Genomic DNA, 13057 nt, shown 5'->3' on the forward strand with positions numbered 1-13057 from the left:
ACCTTGCCCCCTCCTACCTCACCTTGCTACTCTCCTTCTCCAGCCCAGCCTGCAGACCTTTCTAACGCCGTCCTTCTCACTGTGCCTCAATGTCGCCCATGTCCTGCCTCTGGCCTGGAATGGCCTTCCCTCCTCAAAACCGACAGGCAATTATTCTCCCCCTCTTCAAAGCTTTATTGAAGGCACATCTCCTCCAAGAGGCCTTCCCAGACTAGGCCCCTCTTCCCCCACTCCCTTCTAGACTGTGAGCCCACTGTTGGGTCTCTGTATGTTGCCAACTTGTACTTCCCAAGCGCTTAGTACAGTGCTCTGCGCACAGTAAGAGCTCAATTAATACGATTGATTGATTGATTGATTGTCTGTCACCCTTACTCCCACCCCCAAGCACTTGTGCATCTCTGTAATTGATTTATTTGTATCGATGTCCATCTCCCCCACTCCGGACTGCAAGCTCACTGTGGGCAGGGAATGAAGGAATAAAAAAAATGTGATCATAAACGAATGTAGTGGCCCCTCCACTGGAACAAATCGACAGGCCTGCCCTAAATGCTGGGGGGCTTTGGTGAAAGATGCTTCATCCAAAAATCCGTAACTCTGGTCTCCTGCGATATCCTTCTCGATTTGGACCACATTAATCCATCAATCGCATTTATTGGGCGCTTACTGTGTGCAGAGCACTGTACCAAGTGCTTGGGAAGTACAAGTGATCACCTTGTAACCTCCCCAGAGCTTAGAACAGTGCTTTGCACATAGTAAGTGCTTAATAAATGCCATTATTATTAAAGACCTTCTAAAAAGCCCCTTCCTCAAGAAGGGATTTGCCTGTCTCTATATGTTGCCAACTTGTACTTCCCAAGCGCTTAGTACAGTGCTCTGCACACAGTAAGCGCTCAATAAATACGATTGATTGATTGATTAATTGAATCCCCCTTCCTAACCAATGCCATTATTATCATTATCACTAAAATACATTAAGTGTTTACCAGGTTAATCATTCAATCAATAGTATTTACTGGGCACTTACTAGTGAGCCCACTGTTGGGTAGGGACTGTCTCTATATGTTGCCAACTTGTACTTCCCAAGCGCTTAGTACAGTGCTCGGCACACAGTAAGCGCTCAATAAATACGATTGAATGAATGAATGAATGAATGCAAATCCAGGGCTTGGGAGAAAACACAGAGAAGCCTCAAACAAAACACAGGGAAGAGAAACTTCCCTGTGCCTCAGTTATCTCATCTGTAAAATGGGGATTAAGACTGTGAGCCCCACGAGGGACAAATCTGATCACCTTGTATCCTCCCCAGCGCTTAGAACAGTGCTTGGCACACAGTAAGCGCTTAACAAATGCCGTTATTATTATTATTCATTCCAGCTGAAAACTGGGAGTCAGTTACTGAGGACAGACCAATACGGCATACTGAAGCAGCATGGCTCAGTGGAAAGAGCCCGGGCTTTGGAGTCAGAGGTCATGGGTTCGAATCCCGGCTCTGCCAACGTGTCTGCTGTGTGACCTTGGGCAAGTCACTTAACTTCTCGGAGCTTCAGTTCCCTTATCTGTAAAATGGAGATGATGACGGTGAGCCCCACGTGGGACAACCTGATCACCTTGTAACCTCCCCAGCGCTTAGAACAGTGCTTTGCACATAGTAAGCGCTTAACAAATGCCATTATTATTATTATTATTACTGCTCCCCAAAAAGGGAATGGCAACTTTCTAGCAAGAGCTTCTAAGGGATGAGCGTTGCGGAAGCAGAAGAGAAAACAGCCAAGTGCTGCAAATTTCAAACATAACAACACAACAACAGTGTGAGACTGTGAGTCTCACATTGGCCTTTTCAGCCACGATAATAATAATAATGACAATAATGGCATTTGTTAAGTGCTTACTATGTGCAGGGCACTGTTCTAAGCGCTGGGGAGGTTACAAGGTGATCAGGTTGTCCCACGGGGGGCTCACAGTCTTCATCCCCATTTTCCAGATGAGGGAACTGAGGCCCAGAGAAGTGAAGTGACTTGCCCAAAGTCACACAGCTGACAATTGGCGGAGCCGGGATTTGAACCCCTGACCTCTGACTCCAAAGCCACAAGAGAAGCCTCGTCACCTAGTGGAGAGAGCGTGGGCCTGGGTTCTAATCCCTGCTCTGCCACCTGTGTGCTGTGTGATCTTGGGCAAGTCACGTCACTTCTCTGTGCCTCAGTAACCTCATCTGTAAAATGGAGACTAATATAATAATAATGGTTGGGAGCCCCATGGAGGATGGGGGTATCTACCCCACCTTAGTAGAGAAGCAGCGTGGCTCAATGGAAAGAGCCCGGGCTTTGGAGTCAGAGGTCATGGGTTCAAATCCTGGCTCAACCACTTGTCAGCTGGGTGACTTTGGGCAAGTCGCTTCACTTCTCTGGGCCTCAGTTCCCTCATCTGTCAAATGGGGATGAAGACTGTGAGCCCCCGAGGGACAACCTGATCACCTTGTAACCTCCCCAGCGCTTACAACAGTGCTTTGCACATACTAAGCGCTTAATAAATGCCATCATTATTATTATTATCATTATCTACAGCTTGTATCTACCCCAGGGCTTAGTATGGTGCCTGACACATAGTAAGCGCTTAATAATAATAATCACGGCATTTGTTAAGCGCTTACTATGTGCAAAGCACTGTTCTAAGCACCGGGGAGGATACAAGGTGATCAGGTTGTCCCATGTGGGGCTCACAGTCTTAATCCCCATTTTACAGATGAGGTAATGAGGCACAGAGAAGTTAAGTTCATTCATTCATTCATTCAATCGTATTTATTGAGCGCTTACTGTATGCAGAGCACTGTACTAAGCGCTTGGGAAGTACAAGTTGGCAACATATAGAGACGGTCCCTACCCAACAGCAGGCTCACAGTCTAGAAGGGGGAGACAGAGAACAAAACAAAACATATTAACAAAATAAAATAAATAGAATAAATACATACAAATAAAATAAATACATACAAATAAAATAAATAGAGTAATAAATCCAGACAAACATATATACAGGTGCTGTGGGGAGGACAGGGAGAGGAAGGAGGGGGCTCAGTGTGGGAAGGCCTCCTGGAGGAGGTGAGCTCTCAGTAGGGCCTTGAAGGGAGGAAGAGAGCTAGCTTGGCCGATGTGCGGGGGGAGGGCACAATTGATCAATCAATCAATCGTATTTATTGAGCGCTTACTGTGTGCAGAGCACTGTACTAAGCGCTTGGGAAGTACAAGTTGGCAACATATAGAGACAGTCCCTACCCAACACACATTAAGTGACTTACCCAAGGTCACACAGCTGACAATCAGCGGAGCCGGGATTTGAACCCCGCGACCTCTGACTCCCAAGCCCGTGCGCTTTCCATTGAGCCAAGCTGCTTCTCTCCCTATTATTATTATTATTATTATTATTATTATTACTGCTATTATCATTACATGCACTCTTCTAGACTGTGAGCCCGTTGTTGGGTAGGGACCGTCTCTATATGTTGCCAACTTGTCCTTCCCAAGTGCTTAGTCCAGTGCTCCGCACACAGTAAGCGCTCAATAAATACGATTGAATGAATGCACTCATAGGTAAGTTTCAGCGGCACCTTTTTTGAAGACAAAGGACAACTATCCTACGTCCTCCCTTGGATCTGGAACTCCCTCCCCTTTCATATAGGCCAGACCATTCATTCATTCATTCGATCGCATTTATTGAGCGCTTACTGTGTGCAGAGCGCTGGACTAAGCGCTTGGGAAGGACAAGTTGGCAACATATAGGGACGGTCCCTACCCAACAGTGGGCCACAACTCTCACCACCTTCAAAACTTTCTTAAAATCACATCTCCTCCAAGAGGCCTTCCCCCCTGAAGCCCCCTTTTTCCCCATTCCGCACCGGATCCGTACGGATCCGTACCCGTTCAGCCCTTGACATTCACCCCCCCGCCCCCCCCCAGCCCCACCGCACTTTAGTACATAATCTGGAATTTATTTATTCATAGTAATGTCCGTCTCCCCATCTAGACCGTAAGCTCCTTGTAGACAGGGAATGTGTCAATTCTGTTGCGTTGAATTGTACTTAGAACAGTGCTTTGCACATAGTAAGCACTTAATAAATGCCATTATTATTATTATTATTATTATTATTACTTTCCCAAGTGCTTAGTACATCCTCTGCATTCATTCATTCATTCAGTCAATCATATTTATTGAGCGCTTGCTGTGCGCAGAGCATTCATTCATTCATTAAATCATATTTATTGAGCGCTTACTGTGTGCAGAGCACTGGACTAAGCGCTTGGGAAGTCCAAGTCGGCAACAGATAGAGACAGTCCCTACCCAACAGCGGGCTCACAGTCTGGAATGTATTGAGCGCTTACTGTGTGCAGAGCACTGGACTAAGCGCTTGGGAAGGACAAGTCGGCAACACATAGAGACGGTCCCTACCCAACAGTGGGCTCACAGTCTAGAAGGGGGAGACAGACGACAAAACAAAACATATGAACAAAATAAAATAAATAGAATAAACTTGTACAAATAAAATAAATAAATAGAGAGCACTGTTCTAAGCGCTGGGTGATTCAGGTTGTCCCACTTGGGGCTCACAGTCTTCATCCCCATTTTTACCCATGAGGGAACTGAGGCACCGAGAGTAATAATAGTAATAAAAAGAGGATACAAGATGATCAGGTTGTCCCACTTGGGGCTCACAGTCTTCGTCCCTATTTTTACCCATGAGGGAACTGAGGCACCGAGGGTAATAATAATAATAATAATGGTATTTGTTAAGCGCTTACTATGTGCCAAGCACTGTTCTAAGTGGTGGGTGATTCAGGTTGTCCCACTTGGGGCTCACAGTCTTCATCCCCATTTTTACCCAGGAGGGAACTGAGGCACCGAGGATAATAATAATAATAATAATAACGGTATTTGTTAAGTATTTACTATGTGCCAAGTGCTGTTCTAAGTTGTGGGTGATTCAGGTTGTCCCACTTGGGGCTCACAGTCTTCATCCCCATTTTTACCCATGAGGGAACTGAGGCACCGAGAGTAATCATAGTAATAAAAAGAGGATACAAGATGATCAGGTTGTCCCACTTGGGGCTCACAGTCTTCATCCCCATTTTTACCCATGAGGGAACTGAGGCACCGAGGGTAATAATAATAATAATGATAATAATAATTAATAATAATAATAATAGTATTTGTTGAGTGCTTACTATGTGCTAAGCAGTGTTCTAAGCGCTGGGTGATTCAGGTTGTCCCACTTGGGGCTCACAGTCTTCATCCCCATTTTTACCCATGAGGGAACTGAGGCACCGAGAGTAATAATAGTAATAAAAAGAGGATACAAGATGATCAGGTTGTCCCATTTGGGGCTCACAGTCTTCATCCCCATTTTTACTCATGAAGGAACTAAGGCACCAAAGGTAATAATTATAATAATAACGGTATTTGTTAAGCGCTTACTATGTGCCAAGCGCTGTTCTAAGTGGTAGGTGATTCAGGTTGTCCCACTTGAAGCTCACAGTCTTCATCTACCTGTTTTGTTTTGTTGTCTGTCTCCCCCTTCTAGACTGTGAGCCTGTTGTTGGGTAGCGACCGTCTCTATCTGTTGCCAACTTGTACTTTCTAAGCGCTTAGTCCAGTGCTTTGCGCACAATAAGAGCTCAATACATTCCAGACTGTGAGACTTGTCCATATCTATTCTATTTATTTTATCTTGTTAATATGTTTTGTTTTGTTGTCTGTCTCCCCCTTCTAACCTGTGAGCCCGCTGTTGGGTAGGGACCATCTCTAGATGTTGCCAACTTGGGCTTCCCAAGCGCTTAGTCCAGTGCTCTGCACACACTAAGCGCTCAATAAGTACGATTGAATGAATGAGGGTGGGGGGTGAAGAGGGGCGTGGTGGAAGGGGGAGTGGCTAACCCTCAGGGTGGCTCAGTGGAAAGAGCGTGGGCATGGGAGGTCGTGGGTTCGAATCCTGCTCCGCCGCTTGTCAGCTGGGTGACTTTGGGCAAGTCACTTCACTTCTCTGGTCCTCAGTGACCTCATCTGGAAAATGGGGATGAAGACTGAGAGCCCCACGGGGGACAACCTGAGGACCTTGCATCACCCCCAGCACTTAGAACAGTGCGCGGAACACATGAAGCACTTAACAAATACCAACATTATTACTATTATAATTCTATTGATCAATTTTGATGGTATTGACAACTGTCTACTTCTTTCGTTTTGTTGTCTGTCTCCCCTTTCTAGACTGTGAGCTGTCTCTAGATGTTGCCAATTTGTACTTCCCAAGCGCTTAGTCCAGTGCTCTGCACACAGTAAGCGCTCAATAAATGCGGTTGAATGAATGAATGAATGAGTCAGAGGTCATGGGTTCGAATCCCAGCTCCGCCACTTTCATTCATTCATTCATTCAATCGTATTTATTGAGCGCTTACTGTGTGCAGAGCACTGGACTAAGCGCTTGGGAAGTACAAGTTGGCAACATATAGAGACGGTCCCTTGCCAATAGCGGGCTCACAGCTTTGTTAGCTGTGTGACCTTGGGCAAGCCATTTAACTTCTCTGGGCCTCAGTGACCTCATCTGTAAAATGGGGATGAAGACTGTGAGCCCCAAGTGGGACAACCCGATCACCTTGTATTGCCCCTCCAGCGCTTAGAACAGTGCTTTGTCCCCCTCCCCATCCCCCCAGTCTTACCTCCTTCCCCTCCCCACAGCACCTGTATATATGTTTGTACGTATTTATTACTCTATTTCACTTGTATATATTTATTCTATTTATTTTATGTTGTTAATACGTTTTGTTTTGTTGTCTGTCTCCCCCTTCTAGCCTGTGAGCCCGCTGTCGGGTAGGGACCGTCTCTAAATGTTGTCGACTTGTCCTTCCCAAGCGCTTAGTCCAGTGCTCTGCACACAGTAAGCGCTCAATAAATATGATTGAATGAATGAAAGTAGGATTGAATGAATGAGGGGCGGGGCGGAAAGGGGCGGGGCCACGGTGGGCGTGGCAGGAAAGGGGGCGTGGCCAACCACAGGGGCGGGGCCAATCAGAGGTGGAGTAGAAAGGGGGCCTGGTGAAAAGGGGGCGGGCGAAGAGGGGCATGGCGGGAAGGGGTGGGGAGACGAGGATTGTAGTGGAAAGGGGGCGTGGCTAACCCTCAGGGGAGGGACCAATCAGGGGGCATAGTAGAAAGGGGGCGTGGCGAAAAGGGGGCGTGACCAACCATCAGGGGTCCCGTAGAAAGGGGGCGTGGTGTGAGGGGGCGGGGCTAGCCTTCAGGGGCGGGGAGGCGAGGGGCCTAGTGGAAAAGGGGCGGGACTAACCCTCAGGGCAGGGCCAATCAGGGGCGGAGTAGAAAGGGGGCGTGGTGATAAGGGGGCGGGGCTAGTCCTCACGGGCGGGCAGAGGGGGGCATGGCGGGAAGGGGCGGGGCTAACCCTCAGGGACGGGGAGGCGAGGAGCGTAGTGGAGAGGGGGCGTGGCCAACCCCCAGGGGAGGGGCGAAGAGGGGCGTGGTGGGAAAGGGGGCGTGGTTAACAGTCAGGGGCGGGGCCAATCAGGGGAGTAGTAGAAAGGGGGCGTGGAGGAAAGGGGGGCGGAGCTAATTCTCAGGAGCATGGCGGGAAGGGGCGGGAATAAATAAATTTATTTATTTATTTATTTTACTTGTCCATATCCATTCAATTTATTTTGTTTTGTTAGTATGTTTGGTTTTGTTCTCTGTCTCCCCCTTTTAGACTGTGAGCCCACTGTTGGGTAGGGACTGTCTCTATATGTTGCCAACTTGTACTTCCCAAGCGCTTAGTACAGTGCTCCGCACACAGTAAGCGCTCAATAAATACGATTGAGGAATAACCCTCAGGGGCGAGGGGCGTGGCGGGAAGGGGCGTGGCCAACAGTCAGGGGCGGGGAAGGAAGGGGGCGTGGTGAAATGGGGCGTGGCTAACCCTCAGGGGCGGGGAGGCGGCGTGGTCTGCGCCTGCGCGCGAGCGCGCGGTCGGGGCTGCGGCCGGCGGGAGGGAAGAGAGGCCAAGATGGCGCCGCCTGACGCCCAGCGGGGCCTAAAGAGCGTCGTGTGGCACAGTGAGTTTGGACGGTCGTCAGGCGCTGAGCAGCCCTCAGTCCCTCAGTCAGTCGTATTTAGTGAGCGCTTATTGTGTGCAGAGCACTGCACTAAGCGCTTGGGAAGGACAGGTCGGCCACATATGCCCCCTCTTTCCTCTCCCCCTCCTCCCCCTCTCCATCCCCCCCATCTTCCCTCCTTCCCTTCCCCACAGCACCTGTATATATGTATATATGTTTGTACATATTTATTACTCTATTTATTTATTTATTTTACTTGTGCATATCTATTCCATTTATTTTATTTTGTTAGTATGTTTGGTTTTGTTCTCTGTCTCCCCCTTTTAGACTGTGAGCCCACTGTTGGGTAGGGACTGTCTCTAGATGTTGCCAATTTGTACTTCCCAAGTGCTTAGTACAGTGCTCTGCACATAGTAAGTGCTCAATAAATACGATTGATGATCAATCCAAATAAATGTAATTACAGATATATGCATAAGTGCTTTGGGGCTGAAGCATATGCATACCTGTATATATGTATATATGTTTGTACATATTTATTACTCTATTTATTTATTTTACTTGTACATATCTATTCTATTTATTTTATTCTGTTAGTATGTTTGGTTTTGTTCTCTGTCTCCCCCTTTTAGACTGTGAGCCCACTGTTGGGTAGGGACTGTCTCTAGATGTTGCCAGTATTTACTTCCCAAGCGCTTAGTACAGTGCTCTGCACACAGTAAGCGCTCAATAAATACGATTGATGATGATGATATGCCCCCTCCTTCCTCTCCCCCTCTCCCCCCCTCCATCCCCCCATCTTCCCTCCTTCCCTTCCCCACAGCACCTGTATATATGTATATATGTTTGTACATATTTATTACTCTATTTATTTATTTATTTTACTTGTGCATATCTATTCTATTTATTTTATTTTGTTAGTACGTTTGGTTTTGTTGCCTGTCTCCCCCTTCTAGACTGTGAGCCCACTGTTGGGTAGGGACCGTCTCTAGATGTTGCCAACTTGTCCTTCCCAAGCGCTTAGTCCAGTGCTCTGCACACAGTAAGCGCTCAATAAATACGATTGATTGATTGATTGTACGGATTTATTACTCTATTCATTTATTTTACTTGTACATAGCTAGCCACTGTTGGGTAGGGACTGTCTCTGTGTGTTGCCAACTTGTCCTTCCCAAGCGCTTAGTCCAGTGCTCTGCACACAGTAAGCGCTCAATAAATACGATTGATTGATTGTACGGATTTATTACTCTACTTATTTATTTTACTTGTATATAGCTATTCTATTTATTTTATTTTGTTAATATGTTTGGTTTTGTTCCCTGTCTCCCCCTTCTAGACTGTGAGCCCACTGTTGGGTAGGGACCGTCTCTAGATGTTGCCAACTTGTCCTTCCCAAGCGCTTAGTCCAGTGCTCTGCACACAGTAAGCGCTCAATAAATACGATTGATTGATTGATTGTACGGATTTATTACTCTATTTATTTTACTTGTACATATCTATTCTGTTTATTTTATTTTGTTAGTATGTTTGGTTTTGTTCTCTGTCTTCCCCTTTTAGACTGGGAGCCCACTGTTGGGTAGGGACTGTCTCTAGATGTTGCCAACTTGTACTTCCCAAACGCTTAGTACAGTGCTCTGCACATAGTAAGCGCTCAATAAATACGATTGATGATGATGATGATATGCCCCCTCCTTCCTCTCCCCCTCTCCCCCCTCTCCATCCGCCCCGCCTTACCTCCTTCCCTTCCCCACAGCACCTGTATCTATGTACAGATGTTTGTACGCATTTATTACTCTATTTATTTATTTATTTATTTATTTTACTTGTGCATATCTATTCTATTTATTTTATTTTGTTAGTATGTTTGGTTTTGTTCCCTGTCTCCCCCTTCTAGACTGTGAGCCCACTGTTGGGTAGGGACCGTCTCTATGTGTTGCCAACTTGTCCTTCCCAAGCGCTTAGTCCAGTGCTCTGCACGCAGTAAGCGCTCAATAAATACGATTGATTGATTGTACGGATTTATTACTCTATTTATTTATTTATTTTACTCGTGCATAGCTATTCTATTTATTTTATTTTGTTAGTATGTTTGGTTTTGTTGTCTGTCTCCCCCTTCTAGACTGCGAGCCTGCTGTTGGGTAGGGACCGTCTCTAGATGTTGCCAGCTTGTCCTTCCCAAGCGCTTAGTCGAGTGCTCTGCACACAGTAAGCGCTCAATAAATACGATTGATTGTACGGATTTATTACTCTATTTATTTTACTTGTACATAGCTAACCACTGTTGGGTAGGGACCGTCTCTATGTGTTGCCAACTTGTCCTTCCCAAGCGCTTAGTCCAGTGCTCTGCACACAGGCAGCGCTCAATAAATACGATTGATTGATTGTATGGATTTATTACTCTATTTATTTATTTTACTTGTCCATATCTATTCTATTTATTTGATTTTGTTAATATGTTTGGTTTTGTTCCCTGTCTCCCCTTTCTAAACTCTGAGCCCACTGTTGGGTAGGGACCGTCTCTATGTGTTGCCAACTTGTCCTTCCCAAGCGCTTAGTCCAGTGCTCTGCACACAGTAAGCGCTCAATAAATATGATTGATTGTACAGATTTATTACTCCGTTTATTTTACTTGTACATAGCTAGTCTATTGATTTTATTTTGTATGTTTGATTTTGTTCCCTGTCTCCCCCTTCTAGACCGCGAGCCCGCTGTTGGGTAGGGACCGTCTCTTTGTGTTGCCAACTTGTCCTTCCCAAGCGCTTAGTACAGTGCTCTGCACACCGTAAGCGCTCAATAAATACGATTGATTGATTGACTGTACGGATTTATTACTCTATTTATTTATTTTACTTGTACATAGCTATTCTATTTATTTTATTTTGTTAATATGTTTGGTTTTGTTCCCTGTCTCCCCCTTCTAGACTGTGAGCCCACTGTTGGATAGGGCCTGTCTCTATATGTTGCCAACTTGTCCTTCCCAAGGGCTTAGTGCAGTGCTCTGCACACAGTGAGCGCTCAATAAATACGATTGATTGATTGGGAGACTGCAAAACAATAGAAAGGGTAGACAGTCCCTGCCCAGAAGGAGTCTACAGTCCAACAAGGTGGTAGGCAGTAAAAGAAATCACAGCTATGGTAAATGGGAGCATATATTTACCTAAGCATTGTGCGGCTAGGGGGATTATTTATTTATTTATTTATTTTATTTGTACATATTCACTCTATTTATTTTGTTAATCTGTTTGGTTTTGTTGTCTGTCTCCCCCTTCTAGACTGTGAGCCCGCTGTTGGGTAGGGACCGTCTCTAGATGTTGCCAACTTGGACTTCCCACACGCTTAGTACAGTGCTCCGCAGACAGTAAACACTCAATAAATACGATTGAATGAATGAATGAATGGCAAGCGCTGTTCTAAGCGCTGGGTGATTCAGGTTGTCCCACGTGGGGCTCACAGTTTTCATCCCCATTTTTACCCATGAGGGAACTGTGGCACTGAGAGTAATAATAATTATAATGGTGTTTGTTAAGCGCTTACTATGTGCCAAGCACTGTTCTAAGCACAGGGTGATTCAGGTTGTCCCACATGGGGCTCACGGTTTTCATCCCCATTTTTACCCAGGAGGGAACTGAGGCCCTGAGACTAATAATAATAATGGTATTTGTTAAGCGCTCACTATATGCCAAGCGCTGTTCTAAGCGCTGGGTGATTCAGGTTGTCCCACGTGGGGCTCACAGTTTTCATCCCCATTTTTACCCATGAGGGAACTGAGGCACTGAGAGTAATAATAATAATAATAATGATGGTATTTGTTAAGCACTTACTATGTGCCAAGCACTGTTCTGAGCACAGGGTGATTCAGGTTGTCCCACTTGGGGCTCACGGTCTTTATCCCCATTTTTACCCGTGAGAGAACTGAGGCACCGAGAGTAATAATAATAATGGTATTTAAGCGTTTACGATGTGCTAAGCGCTGGGGAGGATACAAGATGATTCAGGTTGTCCCACTTGGGGCTCACTGTCTTCATCCCAGTTTTTACCCATGAGGGAACTGAGGCACCGAGAGTAGTAATAGTAATAATAATAATGGTATTTGTTAAGCACTTACTATGTGCCAAGCGCTGTTCTAAGTTCTGGGTGATTCAAGTTGTCCCACGTGGGGCTCACAGTCATCATCCCCATTTTTACCCATGGGGGAACTGAGGCACCGAGAGTAATAATAATAATAATGGTATTTGTTAAGCGCTTACTATGTGCCAAGCACTGTTCTAAGTGCTGGGTGATTCAGGTTGTCCCACGTGGGGCTCACGGTCTTCATCCCCGTTTTTACCCTTGAGGGAACTGAGGCATCGAGAGTAATATTAATAATAATAATAATAATAATAATAATAATAATGGTATTTGTTAAGCACTTACTATGTGCCAAGCGCTGTTCTAAGTGCAGGGTGATTCAGGTTGTCCCACTTGGGGCTCACAGTTTTCATCCCCATTTTTACCCAGGAGGGAACTGAGGCACTGAGAGTAATAATAATGGTATTTGTTAAGCGCTTACTATGTGCCAAGCGCTGTTCTAAGTGCTGGGTGATTTAGGTTGTCCCACATGGGGCTCACAGTCATCATCCCCATTTTTACACATGGGGGAACTGAGGCACCAAGAGTAATAATAATAATAATGGTAGTTGTTAAGTGCTTACTATGTGCGGAAACTGAGGCACCAAGAGTAATAATAATAATAATGGTATTTGTTAAGCACTTACTATGTGCCAAGCACTGTTATAAGTGCAGGGTGATTCAGGTTGTCCCACTTGGGGCTCACGGTCTTCATCCCCATTTTTACCCATGAGAGAACTGAGGCCCTGAGAGTAATAATAATAATATTTGTTCAGCGTTTACTATGTGCCAAGCGCTGCGAAGGATACAAGATGATTCAGGTTGTCCCACTTGGGGCTCACGGTCATCATCCCCATTTCTACCCA

At 45.8% G+C, this 13057-nt stretch overlaps 1 protein-coding gene across 2 annotated transcripts in view; it reads left to right on the forward strand.

The window, feature by feature from the left end:
* The first annotated feature begins 7998 nt into the window (after positions 1–7998).
* Positions 7999–13057, forward strand: part of STXBP3 (syntaxin binding protein 3) — an 88961-nt gene continuing 83902 nt past the window's right edge. The window contains exon 1 of one of the 2 annotated variants that reach the window (XM_038745276.1): positions 7999–8084. Coding sequence is in view for 1 of the 2 variants with exons in the window: in XM_038745275.1 (XP_038601203.1) it covers positions 8036–8084 (49 nt within the window). In the remaining variant the exon portion in view is untranslated. The remainder of the gene's footprint in view (positions 8085–13057) is intronic. The other variant, XM_038745275.1, reaches the window with a different exon arrangement.

The sequence above is a fragment of the Tachyglossus aculeatus genome, chromosome 4, assembly GCF_015852505.1.
Source record: "Tachyglossus aculeatus isolate mTacAcu1 chromosome 4, mTacAcu1.pri, whole genome shotgun sequence".
NCBI lineage: Eukaryota > Metazoa > Chordata > Mammalia > Monotremata > Tachyglossidae > Tachyglossus > Tachyglossus aculeatus.